General features: G+C 40.4%; 2 protein-coding genes across 12 annotated transcripts in view; one reads left to right on the top strand and one right to left on the bottom strand.

The window, feature by feature from the left end:
* LOC123384594 overlaps positions 1-17507 on the top strand; it is a 152457-nt gene that overhangs the window by 131721 nt on the left and 3229 nt on the right. The window lies entirely within an intron of this gene.
* Positions 5443-17507, bottom strand: part of APOB (apolipoprotein B) — a 38471-nt gene continuing 26406 nt past the window's right edge. Inside the window, exons 25-29 of the mRNA XM_003984468.6 lie at positions 17026-17399; positions 9324-16520; positions 8818-8932; positions 8533-8716; positions 5443-7371 (exon numbers count right to left, since the gene is read on the bottom strand). Of these exons, the coding sequence (XP_003984517.3) occupies positions 5743-7371; positions 8533-8716; positions 8818-8932; positions 9324-16520; positions 17026-17399 (9499 nt within the window). The 3' untranslated portion in view covers positions 5443-5742. The remainder of the gene's footprint in view (positions 7372-8532; positions 8717-8817; positions 8933-9323; positions 16521-17025; positions 17400-17507) is intronic.

Genomic DNA, 17507 nt, shown 5'->3' with positions numbered 1-17507 from the left:
TTTGGCTCCAGTGCTTAGGCTTTGTGTGAAAAGAGGGAAATACAGGCTGCCCCAGGATTCCCTGATTCAGCTGAGTAGAGCTATAGGCAACACTTTACCCTATTCTTGCTGCTGTTTCTATGATCATCTAGTACATCATGTAATTCTAGAATGTTCTAATGACCACAGGGCCCAGCCAACCAGCACAGCCCCACTATAAATGGCTCCTGGAGCTGTTCTGGCCTCCCCACTGCTCTAGAGGGACATACATGTCAGCCTGAGTGGATCCCACTTGATGGAAAAGCAGAGAGGCAGTGGAGTTCACTTGGGGATCCAGGGGTGAAGTTGGGTGGTTTGCTGATACCCTTCCCTTAGGCTACTCTAGTTTAGAGTCTAAACTCTAAATACCTCTTCTTAGTGCAGCTTAGTGCATGCTGCATAGCTACAGCCCTAGCCATAGCTTAAAAACAAGGGTGAGGACATGAATCTACAGGTCATGGACCAGGCCACCTCCAAGGCCTGAGTTGTTCCTCTCACCTGAAACTGGGCCTCAGTGGTGCTAGTTGAGGGTGTAAAATTGATGCAAAGGTCAGATCTTAGTGCATTAGTGTCCCTGGTATCACTGACCTGAAGCACTGCTCAGACCTAAAGAAGGTATGAGCCAGTTTGTATAGGAGGAGAAGGGCAGGGCCCTCTCCTCACAGAAACATGTGTATCTACCCTACCAACTTTTATGAGGAATTGGAATGTTTTTTTGTTGGTGACCCCCCAACCAACCCACCAACAAATGGAGTGCTATGAAGGGAGTTGTAGCTGACCTCTTAATGTGAAACAGCAAGACAGAGAGATGAGCTAAGAGGTAGGGTCTGTTTCTGCACGTTTATCTCTGGTTATTAGACATTTTTAGAGGGAACATCTGTTTGTCCACTCTGGTTCCCATATTGCAGGCTCTATCTGAGGGCCAGCTTGGTCCCTTCTCTGACTTAATGGGGACTAAGTCATCAATTAGGGCCAGGAAGGGGACCTAGAATAAAAAGTGAAGGGGGCTTTGCTCAGCTCACCAATAAAGGGCCATTGGGCTCTTCAACTAACCAGCCTTAAAGTGAAAAGCAAAAAAAAAAAAAAAAAATGGAGTTAGCTTTAAATGCATCTGGTGGGGCCCACTCCCAGTTAACCCATTAATTACAATATTGTGGAGACAGCATGACTACTCCAAGCAGATACTGGGAGTCAAACTAAAGCACACAGCTTGATCATGCTTCCAAAGTTCCAGGGCCTCAGGCTGGGCTCCATTATTTCATTTCTCCTTTGGTTTGAAAGGTTGGTTTTACAGAAAGAATATCTGTGTTTATAGTAGGATTTTCCACATCATCTGATAGCATTTTTGTTTGGTTTTTGAGAGAAGGAGAAAGAATGCTCTCATGTGTGCTCGAAGGGGGGAGGGGCAGAGGCAGAGGGAGAGAGAAAATCTTAAGCACACTCCACACCTAGTGTAGAGCTTGACCCAAGGATCAATTTCAGGAGTGTGAGATCATGACCTGAGCTCAAATCAAGAGTTGGATGCTTTACCAACTGAGCCACCCAGGCATCTTCATAGTATGTTTTTAAAAGATTATTACTCCATAAGTACAGAGTTTCTATTTGGGATGATGAAAAAGTTTTGGAAATAGTGATAGCTGTGCAACATTGTGAATGTAATTAATGCTACTGAGTGTACACTTAAAAATGGTTAAAATGGCAACTTTCATGTTACATATATTTCACCACAATTAAAAAAAAGGCAGTAAAATATTTCATTCTTCCATAATTTGGCTATTGTTGAAAGCGTTTTTATAAACATTGGGGTACATGTGCCTAAATGCCCACCAACTGATGAATGGATAAAGAAGATGTAGTTTATTATATACAATGGAATACTACTTGGCAATGAGAAGAATGAAATCTGGCCATTTGCAGTAACGTGGATGGAACTGGAGGGTATTATGCTAAGTGAAGTAAGTCAGGCAGAAAAAGACAGATACCATATGTTTTCACTCGTAAGTGGATCCTGAGAAACTTAACAGAAGACCATGGGGGAGGGGAAGGGGGAAAAAGTTACAGAGAGGGAGAGGGGCAAACTATAAGAGACTCTTAAATACTGAGAACAAACTGAGGGTTGATGGGGTGGGGCAGAGGGGAAAGTGGTGATGGGCATTGAGGAGAGCACCTGTTGGGATGAGCACTGGGTGTTTTATGGAAACCAATTTGACAAAAGATTATATTTCATAAAAAATATTTCATTCTTTTTTTCTTCTCACAATAAATTTAAATTACTTCTTCAGAAAAAAGTTAGATGTATATGTTGGTTCAGTCTCAAGATAATACCTAATTAATTGCATGAGAAAAACAAACTCTGTTTTCTTGTTAAGTTTCTAAAGATACCTATAAGGTCATAAAATTAATACAACATTCAGTTAAAATTCTCCTTTGTTGCTATTCCTTTGAATATTGTCTCTCTTGCCCACATCTGCAGCTTAATATCCTGCTAGTTATTTCTGCTTAGGCACACCACTGCAACTTGAAAGTTACCACAGTTGCTTTCCAGCTGTGATAGTCTAGGAGTCCATGCCTTACACCAATAATCTGCCCCCAACACATTCCTCCTGTTTCTATTGATGCCCCATGGCTCCTACAGATCATGCAGTTTCAAAATCTCACAACTCCAAGTGTGCTTTACTCTTTCTTCTTCCTTCTTCTTCTGGTGTCCCCTGTACCCCTTGGTACCCTCTTGGTTCCAGAGATTTGCCAAGGCAGCTCCCTTTCTTATAGCTTTTGAACCCATCCCTTCTGTTCTAAACAATGAGCCCCTTGGTTCTATCAATTAGGACTTCATGATGCTTCTCATATTCTATCCTTTCTCACCATTCCTAGAAACTATGACTTGGGTAACTAAGGCACTCAGCATCTTTCATTTGGACCCTGGCACAGCTTCATATCCGTGTTCATCCCATTACAATTTATCTTGCATGAATTATCCTATCAGTTTTCTTAAATCACAACTCCTATCACCCTTCCTGCTCCAAAACCCTCATTGGATGCCCTTGTCCAGCAAAGAAGTTACCACCTTTAACTCTGGCTTTTGAGCTCTCTGCAATACTGCCAATCTTGCCTTTCCAATCCCGCCTCCCCTTACTTTTCCTGTGCTCTGGCCACTAGATGATCCAGTGTCTCTCAAACACACCCACCTATTCTTTTTTTCCTCATGTTTTTATTCATGTAGAATACCCTCTCTCCCTTATCACTTATCAATGTATCTTCAAGATTCATTCCAACATTCTCCATGAAAACTTCTTGATTCTCATTCTTTCTTATTATAGACCCTCGTAGTTGCTTTGTTTATACCCATCAGGAGAGAACACATTCCACCTATGATTGATAAATGGACAGATATCTAGGAACTGCATCTTAATGACCTTTATCTCTTCTCTAGATCCTTTGTGCTTAGCGTATAGAAGCATTTAATGAATGTTTATTGAACCGGATAGGTCTCCTTCCCTCTATTTTATCTCCTTGCCATAAACGCATTTACATTATCACCTAATAATCATGGCACTTCTTATCTGTACAACATTAAAGGTTGCAAAGCTCTTTCATACCTATTATTTCAACTGACTTTTATGAATAGCCTTTCAAAGACAGGTAGGATAAATACTAGCCTTACTTTGTAGTTAAGAAAATAGGCTCACAGAGGGGAAATAAGTTGTACAAAGCTATAAGCAAATAAGGAGTGTAGCCAGTAATTGAACACAGAGGTGTATCCTGATTTGTAGTAGAAGACCAAAGAAGAAACCAAGCAAAGTCCAAGCCCTCCCAAGTATCTCTTATTCCACCTTTATGGATGGCATAATGAAGATATTCTAAGCCACCCAGGAGTACCTCATAAAGGGATACCAGTCAGGGAACTGAATAGGTCGCATTGTGCGATTACATGGTCATTTTGAATTTGTGTTTTTTCTTTCTCTCATGCCCTAGATACAGATATTATTACATGAATACCAGATACCTTGGATTCCTTCTTCCCCTCCAATTTAAGCCATAAGTCAAGACCACCTTTCAGTTTGAACTCTTAGTACATTCTTGCTACTCAGTACATTCTTGCTCATCAGGGAAACTCTCCTAGGACTATGCCTAGGACCACTCATGTGATGCCCTGGGACCTGGGCCTAATTTTCCTCCTGCTATCACATTTGGAACTGAGCCTTCATTTACCCACTCATCAATTCTCTCAACTATCTGTCCATTCATCCATCCATCCATCCATCCATCTACCTGTCCACCCATCAGATGGACATCCATTGAATCAATGCCATCCATTGATTGACTATCCAACAGACTTTCCCCGAGTACAAGATTCATCACTACCATATATTCTACCTCCTTAGGACTCTTTCTGGCTTCTCAGTTCCAAAGAATCCTGTTAAGACAGAAATACACGAATGTGTTTTTCTTTTACAGGTAATGCTTGTGTATTTTAACAGTGACCTTCATGAAGGGAATGTGAAAGCTTTATGAAATATGGTGGAGGTTGAAGGCGTTTTTGGATGTAGAGGGTCTTTTCCAAACAAACCTCATATAGGACTTGGAGGGGCTAGTAATCTACAATTTCCTATTCCCCAAAGGTCACACCCTTCTTTTGTTATTCAACACTATTGAAAGGAAAGGTATCCCAAAGATATTAGTGATGGTAGATATTAGATATTCCCAAAGATATTAGTGATACATAGGTTCTCTGTAGCTTTCCCTTAATAGATCTCAGCTTGGATGCTCTGCCTGGGGGTTGCCAGTGTTTAAAAATAGAGCTTGAGATAAGTGGATGTGGCAGGAGAAATCCTTGGGTTTTGATTATACTTTGGATTGTTAGATATTAAATGTGGAGAAATGAGGAAATTCAAGAACATAAATGTATGCTTGATCCCAGAAATGTTAGGAGTACATATCCCCATGCCCCCTTTTCCACACTTACTTTCTGTGCCTTGAATGGATCCTGGCTAAGCTGCAGGGAGACATCTGAGGTCCCTATTATCATGAAGCCCTGGGGGCCAGGACTTCCTAGTCATCCTTTCTCAATTTCTGGCAGGCTAAGTGAAATAAAAAGCCTGTTGGTTGATCTCAGCCTAGCAGAGAGCCTTGCCTGGAAAGAGCAGACTGTGGGTGAGGAAGACTGTGTGGCACATGAAGACAAATGAGATGCTTCTTGGGATCAAATTATGTGAAAGCTTTTGCAAATAGTTTTTCCTTTTCAGTTGGCAAATACAATTCCTGATATCAGTTACCTTTTTATTTTTTAGGTGGCAAAATATTTCTCTCCTCAAATTCTCCCTTCCCCTTTTATTCTATTACTCTAAACTCAGTATGTATTCTTTGACAGGTTTTGAAATGCCAGACATTTGCTATCTTTCAATATGATTGAGCCAAATTGAGTGCTATGATACACAATAAAGAATTCATTTATTTGTTTTCCCTCCCCCAAGTTTAGTAAAACAACTCAGATACTGATTTTCTTTAACTTGCAAAAAAAAGTTATTTCCCAGAGTTCAGAGACCTTTAGCGATCTGACGCCAGCTTCAATGCAGACCCAGTTCATGTGTGCTTCTGCTTATAGTCAGCTGCTTGCCACGAGGCTGGCTCACTGTATAGTTATATTAATACATACAGTTTGAGTTTTCCCCCTACTATATTAAAGTTTAATAGGAATGGAAGAATAAATGAGAATTGCATAAGAAATTAAAAGGTGATAGTAAATTCTCCTGGAGAAACCTTTATGGAGGGGATCATGTTATTGACTGTGGCCGATTGTAGCTCTTTCAGTAATTCAGTGATATATCTCAGAAACATGTGGTATGTTTGAGTGGACAGGTCAATCAATCTTTTGGACTCAGTAATGAATTTTTCATAGTAATCAGAGAGTTGGTCTGAAAAATCCTGTAGTTTATATCTGAACTGCTGGTGGTAATCAGAAATGATTTCCTTCATTGCAGTGGCCTGGCTTTTAATTATTTCCTGAGCACTGGTAGAAAGCTCTGCAATCTTCTCTTTCCCTTTTCCATCTGCATCAGTAAGGATGCTAAGGTATTCCTGGATATCTTTCTGCACAAACTGCTCAACTTGATTTGAGAGTTGGGAAATCAAACCAGCAGTACTGATAGTGTATTTGGAATGGAAGTCCATAAGGACATCCACTAGGTTCTTGATCAAGCTGATGATCTTTTCTTCAAGTTCATAATACCTTGATGTCCAGCTGACCACAGTTGGATCAACATATTCTTTGTGAAGATCCTTTATGAGCTGATGGAGCTGTTGTAACTGTTGAGAAGCTTCCTGGAGTTGGTTTTGGACAAGTTCATTAAACTTGTCAAAGTTAATTTTCAGGAATGTAAAAGCAGTTGGAATATATTTTTTGAAGATTCTATTGATCACGTGTTGAATATCATTAATGAGATAAGTAAATTTCTTTCCCTTTAAGCGTTGAATTTCTTCTTCTATCTCTTGGAAAGCTCTTTCTAAATATCTCTGAAGATGACTTAGCATCTCTGTAGTCTTGATAGACTGAAGGTTATTAAGTGCATCCTGGATGTTTTGTGATAAAGATTTCAACAGGTTCCCAAACTCCAAGACAACATCTCTTAGTTTATAGCTCTCTGAATTAAAAGGAAATTTAATCTCTACATCCTTGATTAGCTCAGATTTCTCCATCAGGTCTTGGAAATAGGAAAACAGTATTTCTAACCCACTATGGATTTTTGAATATACCTGTGACAGCACCTGCCCTACTTCCCTCATGACCATAGTGAAGAGTTCATCTCTAGAGTATGTCCCGGCTTTTCCTGGGAGCTGGAATCTGGTGAATTGTAGGAAGTCAATCAATGAGGCAACCTGATGACTGACTTTGTCTTTGTATTCCTGAGTAACTCCCATTAATCTGTCAAACACCTTATTCTGGAGTCCCTGGAAATCAGCTTGGCCCTCCTGAGCCAACAGTTCATGGTACAGATCCTGGGCCTTGTCCTTCCACTGCTGGTAGGTTCTAGTGGTGGCCCTGGCTACCCTCTGGAGCCCCATATCTACCTCATCAGTCTGCCTCATGGTGCTTTCATAGGCCCACTCAGCACTGTTCTGCAGACTTCTTCTCAATTTTAAAGAAGCATCTCTCAGATTGAGTCCTGTGTACTCCTGGTGATACTTGTTGGCATAGTCATAAAGGACCCCGGTGGCCTTGGGCACATTGTCTTTGAGAGAGCTTAGTAGTTCAGACACTGCCTCTTCTTCCCAGCTGACTTTGATCTGACTTTTATCATCAGATTCCTGGTACCTCCACTCAGTTTTGAATATGTTGAGTTTTTTATCCAGAGAGGACTAAAACCAGAAAAAAAAAGGATGATAAGAAGATGTTTTCAATTATCCTGATTACATAATATACTATAGTGAAACTTCATTAGCAGTTAAAAGTAAAGATCAGAGGATCTTTCATATTCTGAAGGGGGTTTATCTTTAATATGTCAGTTCATGTGTTTGTCTTATGGTTAAACAAGTTCACTGCTGTTAATTCCTCTTTATCATATGCCTCAAAAAGAATAAAATTATGAATGGCATTTACATAGTAACACTTAACATTAAGGCTTTCTTAGAACTGAAGATTATAAAAGGAGGAGGAGGGAGGGGAGGAAGAGGAGGAAAAGGGGAAGGAGGAGGAGGGGAAGGGGGAAGAGGAGGAAAAAGTGGAGAAAGAGACAGGAGAAGTAGAAAAAAGGAAAAATCCCAGAGCTCATCTAGCAGAGCCCTAGAATACCAGTATCAGGAGCCATTCATTCTCCAAGCTTATGACAAACTTTAGCAGTAGAACCTGATTGCTTCTTCTTTACTAATAGCATCTTTGATTTGGCCCAGCAGAGCTTGTAGAGTATATCAGAGAAATTTGGCATATCTCAACTAACACTTCTATTGTGGGGAAGAATTCTGAAGCCTCAAATACTTTGGAAACCACTATTTGAAAAATGTATTCAGCACATGGCAGACTTTGCTCATGATTTAGGTGATGAGACATAACCTCATCTTTCTTTTTTTTTTAATTTAATGTTTATTTATTTTTGAGAGAGACACACACACAATGCGAGCAGGAGAGGGGCAGAGAGAGAGGGAGACACAGAATCTGAAGTAAGCTTCAGGCCTGCTGTCAGCACAGAGCCTGATGCGAGGCTCAAACTCACTAACCACAAGATCGTGACTTAAGCCAAAGTTGGATGCTTAACTGACAGAGCCATCCAGGTGCTCCGTAACCTCATCTTTATAAATTTGCTGAAAACTAATAAAATAATTGTGGAAATAGGATTGTGTGTGCATCTAATTATAATCAATAAAATAATTGTAATACATTCTGGAGAATAGTTTCTCAGAGAAAAAGTTGAACCGGTTCATTGCTTGGTTTCATCTACTTTGGGAAAGCCTTGGAGAGGCTTTCTGATCTGCCCAAATTCTCTACTCACTCTTGGGGTGAGTAATCCATTAGATGGGACTCACCTGAGGGCGGTAGTACAAGTTCCATTTTAAGGTATTGTTATTGCCTTCCAAGTCCAAGGCCACAGTGCCTATGGCTGGGGAGGACACTGAGGAGGAGAGGCTATTCTTATTTAGTTGGTAGTGCAGATGGACATCAGTGAATGTTGGGCTGGTGATGTCGAGACGAATGTCTTCTTTCCAGTCCCTGAAAGGAGAAGAGCAGATGCGCCATCATGAAAGGGGTATGGACATGGAAAAAATCAGAATGATTTGAAAAGGCATGAGATTTCCACAAAAGTTCCATACCAAAGTCCTCGATACTTGTTATCTTCTTTATATTCCGCACTGATGTCATGGTGTGCGAATGTTCCCTTTGTCCTATAGAATAACACGCCATCTTCAATTTTGTGTGTTCCCACAACTGTAGAGGAGAGATGTTATATTTCGTTAGATTAGTAACCGCAGGACATAAGTATTTTCATTGTAAAAGCCAGGAGAATTCTATCTTAACTATATGCTTTACATATTTGAAACATGCAGCCCACATTTAAGAAAAAAATAGAAGGAGATATTATTGGTCCTAAAAAATCATCATAGAAAAAAATATACTTTCTTTGAATCTATTCCCCTTGAATGCCAGTAGGTTTTCTACAGGGTGGTTTTTACGTGTGGGGTATGTATCTTTCTCTCTTTTTAAAATTTTGCTATGGAGAATAATTGTGCTTCCGGTCATATACAATATGTTCTTATTTATTCACAACTCTCATTGCAAATATATAGCATCTAGAAGAGGAGTCAGGACATTTTCTTACCATTTAGATCATATTCCAGGAACTGAATGGTTGAACTGCATGTGGAATTCAGGAATGTTTCAACGTATTCTACTTTGTTTTTCAAACCAGTGCTCCAAGTAGCATTATACAGGGGAGAGGCCACTCCAAAATGTGCAGTCAGTGCTCCAAAGGAGGGTATGAAAATTCCAGCAGGTACAGAGAACTTGATGGAAGGAATCTCAATAGTCTGCTCAGGCATGGTAATAGCTGGCAACTCAAAGTCTGCAATCTTGCTGGCCACCTCATTTAGATACTCAACAGCACTGCCAACTGAAATACTTTTTGGAAGGGTGAATTGGGACACAGTTAACTGAGATGCAGGTATAGTTATTTCAAAAAAGGGAACTGAGGCATCTTCTGGTTCAGAATATTTTGTTAACACATCAACTTTGGGGAATTTCACTTTGGGTAATGTTGGTATACTGAGGGCAAATGGCAAACTGCTTAGCTTCTTGTAGATTTTTATTTCACTGAAATCAAATGTGTAGGATGGAACCTGAAGATCAGTAAATGGGACTTGGAATGCAGGTATGACAAGACCTGAACTTAGGCCATTTAATTTCAGTCTGGGAACAATGAATTTATCAGCCAATTCTTGCACAGGGACAGAGAAATGATAGCCATTGGGGTTTTTGGTGTACACGAGAGAAGTTGAAGCATGAAGATACTGTTTTCTATCAATGCTGGTGGTTACATCTAGCTTTAGGAGGTCCCATAAGCTCTTGTCATAAACTGGTAGGGCAATGTCTTTGAGGAACCACAGAGACACTTTTAAGGTACTTGCAATGTCAAGGCGTGCTTCTTCTTGGTCATTGGAAAGGTGTACATTGTTCTGGAAAAACCCAGAATGAACCTGGACCTCACTTTTCCAGCTGACCTTCTGATGCTCAGAGTTAGCATTCAGGGACACATCCTGCCCAAAGTAACTGATATCAAGGAGGGAATTGGGCTGACTTGCACGGACCTGAACAAGGGCTGACATTTTCCATGGGGAGAGTTCCAGGGTGGCTTTGCTTGTATGCTCTCCAGATGTTAAAAAGAAGCCCTCTAGCTGTAAATGGTTTTTTGTATTGTGTTCCCAGATGGCATAGATGCGTCGGATAGTGGCTTCTCCAGCAAAATTTTCTTTTACTTCAAGGTTCCAGATACCATCGACTTTGGAAGCCCCTTGCAGCTTCACTAAAGACCTAGTACTCTTGGAATTCAAATAAGTGCTGGCCTCACTGGCAATAGTTCCTGAATATTCCCGTGAAAGGACTGAACCCTTGATATCTCCTTTGGTAGATGACTCAACAGAAAAGTAAGAGGTCAGGCTTTCTAAAATGAGCTTGTGGTCAACTGCCCCAGTAGCAGTAGAGTAAAGTTTGGGAGAATTGAAATCATATGTTAACTCAATGGATGAAGAGATAGTAGGCTTTGACTTGGTATTTCCATTAAGTTCTTGTTTGAAATTCATTTTCAAAATGGGAATTTGGACTTTTGCAGATGTTGTCACTGATGCTTCCATGCTTTTCTTGGTCAGACTAATAGTACTGTCATGATTGCCTTCCATGAATTTATTACTCAGAGACAAAGCTGTGGCTAGCTTTAAGCCTCTTTTCCTTGTCAAACTTGAGGTGCCCTCTAATTTGTACTCCAGTGTGTCAGTGACGGAAGAAGAGGAAGTAACAAAATGAGCAACAATATCTGACTGGTTATAAAGTCCAGCATTGGCATTCAGTGTGATGACACTTGACTTAAAGGAAAAGTCATAGGTAATATTGCCCATGGCTGGAATTAAAATATTGTTTGGGGTACTCACTGCCTGGAAATCTTTTACATAAAAAGGGATTGGGATGGAATGCTTGTCTTTGTTTTTCTTATACTGAGCCTTTACACTTAAATCAAACGATTGCTTTGTTGTCTTCAAGAATTCCTTCAAGCCTGTTTTTTCCCATAAGGAGAAATCTTTCACCTGAGGAGTTGTGAGCCCTGTGTAAGGTAGAGTCATTTCAGGAATTGTTAGAGGAATGTTCAGAAAATCCAGATTGGCTTCTCCATTTATTCCTACGTGGGCCTCAATGCTGTTCTCATTGTTTCCAGCAGAGAAGTTTTGATGGTACTTATACTGATTGAACCTGGCACTTGCTTGCCAGCTTGCTTGCTGGGCACTAGGACTCAAAAACAGTGCATAATTATTCAGGAAGTCTACCTTCCCTATCAATTTTAATGGAAAACTAACTTTCAAATTCCCTTCATTGTTTGTGGATGCAGTAATCTCAAATGGCTGTGCTGTAAAGAAAAGAGAATTTTTCAAAGTTCCAATAACTTTTCCATTTAAATGAGCATCATGGTTACCAGTTATCTCTGCCTTCCTTTCTCCAAGCAATGCTGTGCCTTTAGCAGCTAGAACACTGCGGCCCACATACTGGGATTCAACCTGTGACTGGATTTCAAATTTAGAAAAGTCGAGGAAGCCAGATTCATAAACCAAGTTTTGGCTTAGTCTTAGATGCTTGCTACTGATCTTATTAGACAATCCAAAGGATGTGATGGGTCCTTCCACAGTAAAGCTAACTTGTGATTCATGTGCTCCTTCATCTGAGAATGTCTGGTGGGCCCATTTCCATGACCCTATTCCAGAAGAAGTCCATGCTACGTGTCCAGCTTCCAACAGGGTTTTGATTTCATTACGCAGCTCAGCCTGGCTGGAGAAGTCCAATTTGGGGATGTTCAATTTGTGGAAGTACTTTGTGTTGCTGTCCAAAGTAAGCTGATTGTTTATCCTGACAAACACACCATTACTAAATTCCAGCATATTTTTTTCTGTGTGTAAACCCGCCACTGTATTTGATTTTCCCTCAACAGCATTTCCAAAAAACAGCACTTCACTCTCATGCTCTGTTTTTATGTACTTGCTGGAGAACCTCATGGATTGCTTCATAACCAGTGGATTAATATTAGAGTCTGAAAGCTGTCCATTGGCTTGAAAATCAAAATTGAGAACTTCTAATTTGGACTCTCCTTTGGCAGTGATGGAAGCTGCGATCTCAGCCTTGTTCCCTGAAGTAGTTGCATTCTGAATGTTGGCATTTGCATCTAATATGAAAAGGGGAGATTGGATTTTCAAAATGCCATGCAGCTTGCCAAAAGAAGGGACTTCAACTGTGTGTGACAGGTGGGGAAGCTGAAATTCTGGTATGTGAAGGTCAGGAATTTGATAATTTTTTAAATCAAGATTTGGGATTATGAATTCTGGAATTGCAATTTCTGGAAAATAGAAGTCTGGCACAGTGATTCCAGCAAGAATGGTGTCCAACCCCTTCAGGTCCCTCAGGTATATTTCCGGAACCGGCCACTGCAGCTCACTGGACAGCATTTGGTCAATGGTTCTGATGATCTTAACTTTTATTTCTACCAAGTCAATGGTAAAAGAAGGAACATGGAATGTATTAAGGACAGTAAACTCTGGTGTGGTAAACCTGGATGGGATTTTTATATCTTTCAAACTTTTGAAGTTGATCTGAACTGATGGAATCTTCAAATCTGTCAGGGGGACTATGATGTCAGGAGTCTGATATGTAGCTTCCTGAAGAGCACGGAGACTGACTTCAAAGGCAGGGATGGTCCCAAAGATGGTCTGGATTTCAGGAATAGTGAACCCTCGTTCTACCAATGCTTTCAGGTTTCCAGCCCAGTTTTGGAGAGAATACTGTTCTGCAAAGTCAGTAAGGTTCTTAGCAGCGAGACTCCACCAATCAGAAATGTAAGTGACAAGTGTGCTGTAAACCTGGCCAACCAGGGACAGGTATCGCTGAACTTCCTGCTGAATGTCCATTTGATACACTCTGTCTCGTATATCTTCCAGAGTCTCTTGGAATTTGGCTTTCATGGAAGTTAAAAATACTGCACTTAAAGCCTCCTGTAACCAATCAAAGAATAAGGTTATTTGGATGTCCTTTGTGTTTTCCAGATGGACTGAGACCATGGCCTTGATGTCCTCCACAAACAGTGTTAGTGCTATAGCTTTCTCTGAAAGTGCCAGGGCCTGGATTTCACCATTGATTCTCTGAGTCACTTCGCGGATTTTGTTATTGGTTTCATCTACAAACTGGTGATAATCAAATGACCTTAATTTCTTTATCAACATGTCAAGGAATCTGTTTACTTCTTCAATGATTTTTTTAAAAGACAGTGCTTTAAGTTGCTTGATAGCATCATCAATAAGCCTAACCAATTTCTCAAAGTGATCTTTTATGTTAACTTGTTGTAAGACATTACTTAGCTTCTCAACAGTCTCCTTCAACTGATATTTATGGGCCAACTGTACTGATGTATCCATTAAAACCTGGATGTGTTGGTCTATTTTATATATCTTAATTAACTTATGGACCTTGGCTCCAAAAGCATTGATTTTGTCAACTACTACAAAATCTTCCATGAGATGGATAACATAGTATTTGATGTGCTCAATAATTTCTTTTACTCTTTGAAATGGAATTGTAGTTCTCAAATTATGTAAAAGAACTCTAACATCCATAGCCTCAACCTGTTGTTTTAACTGTTCAGCAAGGTGCCGCATGTCTACATTCTGAATCTGTGTCTTGAGCTGTTGCAATTTTTCTTGCATCTGGATTCTGATTTGATACCTAGTATCCGCATTTTGAATCCAAGATGCAGGACTACTTCCAATTCTGTTAAAATCAATCTTTTCAATAAACAAATATACATCATGGATTGTTTTTACTAAATTTTCATGGATATGGTAATGTTCATCAAGAGTTTTTAATTTTTCAATGATTTGATCAATAATCTCAGCAATAGCTGTTTTAAAATCATGTAAATCATAATTATCTTTAATATACTGATCAAATTGTATCACATATGTTTGTAGTTGAGATAGTTTTTCATTGAGGTTGATTTTGGTATTGTTCAATGCAATTTGTAGATCATTTTCTGTCATTCTGTAATGTTTTGTGAAAGCACTTAGTTTTTCCTTGGCACTCACAACTTGACTCTCCCAATTGAATGCATTCAGATAATCATTAACTTGCTGTGGGAGTTTGTCCAAGGCTTCTCTGTATTTCGTCATAAATTGATCAATATTGATGACTTTCAATTCTCTCTGTATGGTTTCCAGTGCCATTATAATGACCATTCGTTTCTTCTCAAAATATTCTGGCAAGATTTTAAAGAATGGGAGGTTGATGGTGTGAACATCTTGATTCTTATCATATTTTACAAAAGCAACAACAGTGAATTCCTGAGGCTGGTCAATAGCATCCCTCATCCCTAAAGCATCGATTATGTTGGTGGGTTCACTGAGGAAAAACGGCACTTGAATTGAGAAGTCTAGCATGTTAAAGTCAGCCAGGGCTTGTCCTCTAAGCTCCACACCAACTTTGTCTTTCGTATTGTAAGCATCGAAGTCCTGGCTGTATTCATTTTTGTTCAGTTGGGTCTTGAGTTTCCAGGTGGCTGTCTGCTCAGCCGGAGTGAGCAGGGCACTGACTTTGTGATCAAGAGAAGCACTGATGCTGCTCTTCAATGGAAGATGGTGATTTGTGGATCCTTTGTAATCATGAGAGACAGTAAGGGCCAGAGGTTCTGCTTTCAACAGGAATTTGCTATACAGCTGACCAGTATGCTCTCCCCAGAAACTCAGTTTTCCATTGCCATTTGTATGTGCGTCGATGGTCATTGTAAATGGCGCCATTGCAGAGTGAAAAACGTTGCTGAAATGGAGTGAGTCAGAATTGTAGTTTGTGCTGATGTCAATGGATGAAGCCAGCCCAGCGATGTTTGTGTTGAGCCGATGGCTGAACTCTGTACCCTGCACCTTAGCTACGGTGTCTGTCTTATAACTTGCGGATAAGTCAGCATAAGAAAGGGTGTAGATGTGTTTTATTTCATTATTTTGGTAGACTCCTTTTATGTTCCCACCCACATTCAGCTTCAGGGGCTCTAGTCGTAATTTCCCACTGTTGGTTAGATCCAGAGCGCTGAATTTCAGGTCATTGTTTAAAGTAGTTACAAGAGAATAGGGCTGTAGCTGTAAGTTAAAATTTTGCTTATAAAACTTGTCAGAGCTATAAATGTTGTCAAGTTTTGAAGAGAAGTCCAGTGACAACCCTGCGATGTTCAGGTTGTTCGTGTGCTCAAGCTTCATTTCAGCATAAGAGCCCATCATGTCATTTGAAAGCTTAAGTCCCTCCTGGCTGATTTTGAAGTTAAAGATATTTTTGCTGTCAAGACCCAAAATCATGGCCTGATAAACACTTCCCAAGGACACCTCTGTGAGGGCAGCTTTTCCATCTAGGCTGAATTTTGCATTGTGTTCCCTGAAGCGGCCATTCGTTGTTAGTCTCACAGATGCTCCAGAGGGGCCAAGTGCCGCATTCAGCTCATTCTCCAGCACCAGTGGACTATACCTCAAGTTACTCGTTGCACTGGTAGACATTCCATCTCGGGTAATCCTTAGTGTTGCTTTGTGAACACCACTATTACTTTTGTCAGTGCCCAAAATATCAGCATTTAATTCAAGGCCATGGGAATTGAGTGTTCCAGAAAGTAGGGTGAAGAATCTCAATGACTTGTAATCAGCCTGATACTCAGAACGTAGCAATGCATTTTGCTCAGAGAAGGTGAGATCTATTTTGTTAGAAGTGGCAAAGTCCTCGTACTTCCCATCTGTGTCAGATTTCATAGTCAGCTCATAGTTCTCATATTTTAGGGAAGCAGTATTTTTAATGATGCCACCTTGCAGATTCGAGGTGGAGGTTAAGGAGACAATTCCATCCTCATATCTTCCTGTTATCTGGTTGGTGCCCTGGAGGTAGGAGGAGTTAAACCTCAGGTTGGACTCTCCACTTAACTGGCCAGTGGTAGAATCCTTCTGATAAGATAGATCATATGTGCCTTTGGCATGGAATGAAGAGACTCTGAGCTGCCCATCGATCTTGACTTCCTTGACATACAAATGATGTTTCCTTTTTGAGTCCACATGTACTGAAGCAGACATCTGAGGACCCCAGGCACTAGAAGCATAAAATGTTAGCAAGCTTTTTGAGACTGGATTGTTTCTAATTTTTTCTGTGTGGCTGAATACCATCTTTGAATCCAGAAATTTGTGGTGTAGAGACCCATCATATGACAATGTGAATGTATTCTTGTGGTCATATGTTGTTTCTCCAGATCCTGGCATAAAAATTAAAACACATTAGTTACATTAAGTAATAAAATTTCCAGAGCAATTTCTATGTTCAGAGTCTTCCAATAATAAAGTCCCCCTCCCCCCAACCAAAATAAATAAACTTCCACTGATCTGGGTTAGTTGTACAAGTCTCCTCCATTGATAACACAAGCATAAAATCTGAAAGCAAGAGACTTCCCTGACCACCGCAGATCTTGTTGGATTCCCTTATCAAGGGCTTCTTTGTGCCTTATACTTATCCACTATACCCTATCATGGCACCTCCTACGTTGAATTTTCATTGCCAGGTTAGCTATCTGTTTTCTCTGTTACTGCCCTAGTAGGATACTTGGTACATATTATATGCTTAATAAATACTTCTATTAGATGAATGAATAAATAGGCTCCCAAGTAGCAAGGAAAACATCTGTAAGAAAGCCCAAGTCTTTTCCTTCCCAGAGGAGGCTATCCCGCCAGAGCCTGTGATGAATTAGCCCGACCACGGCTCACCTTGCACACTGTAGGAAAGCAAGTCAACCACAGAGTCAGCCTTCATGTAGTACTGAGTCTGAAGCCTCAAATGGTTGGTGCTGGTGTTGCCGCCAGTGTAGGAGGCGGACCAGTTGTACAAATTGCTGTAGATACTCGTAGAGAGGTCTAGAACACCCAAGAGAGGTACTCGCAGTTGATACGACTTGGGAATGGTAAAAGTGGGGACTTGGAATTCCTGAGATGGCAGGTAGAATTCCACCGACTTGAAGTTGATGGCTGGTGTCCGAATAGCCTCTAACATCTTTAGATCTTTGGAGGATTTGCCACCAAAAGGCAAAGGAATCTCGATTTTCACACTATTCTTGTTCAATGTGTATTTGACCCGGCCATCACTGAAATGAACAATAAGGACAATGTCTGCAACAGTCAGGCATCAAGAATTCAAAGTTCTCTGCTATCTTACCTTCCAAGCAATGGTGTATGTGCCCCATTCCCAATCC

This window comes from Felis catus, chromosome A3, assembly GCF_018350175.1.
Source record: "Felis catus isolate Fca126 chromosome A3, F.catus_Fca126_mat1.0, whole genome shotgun sequence".
NCBI lineage: Eukaryota > Metazoa > Chordata > Mammalia > Carnivora > Felidae > Felis > Felis catus.
Note: the sequence above shows the minus strand (reverse complement) of the source record. Positions and strands in the feature narration are given on the sequence as shown.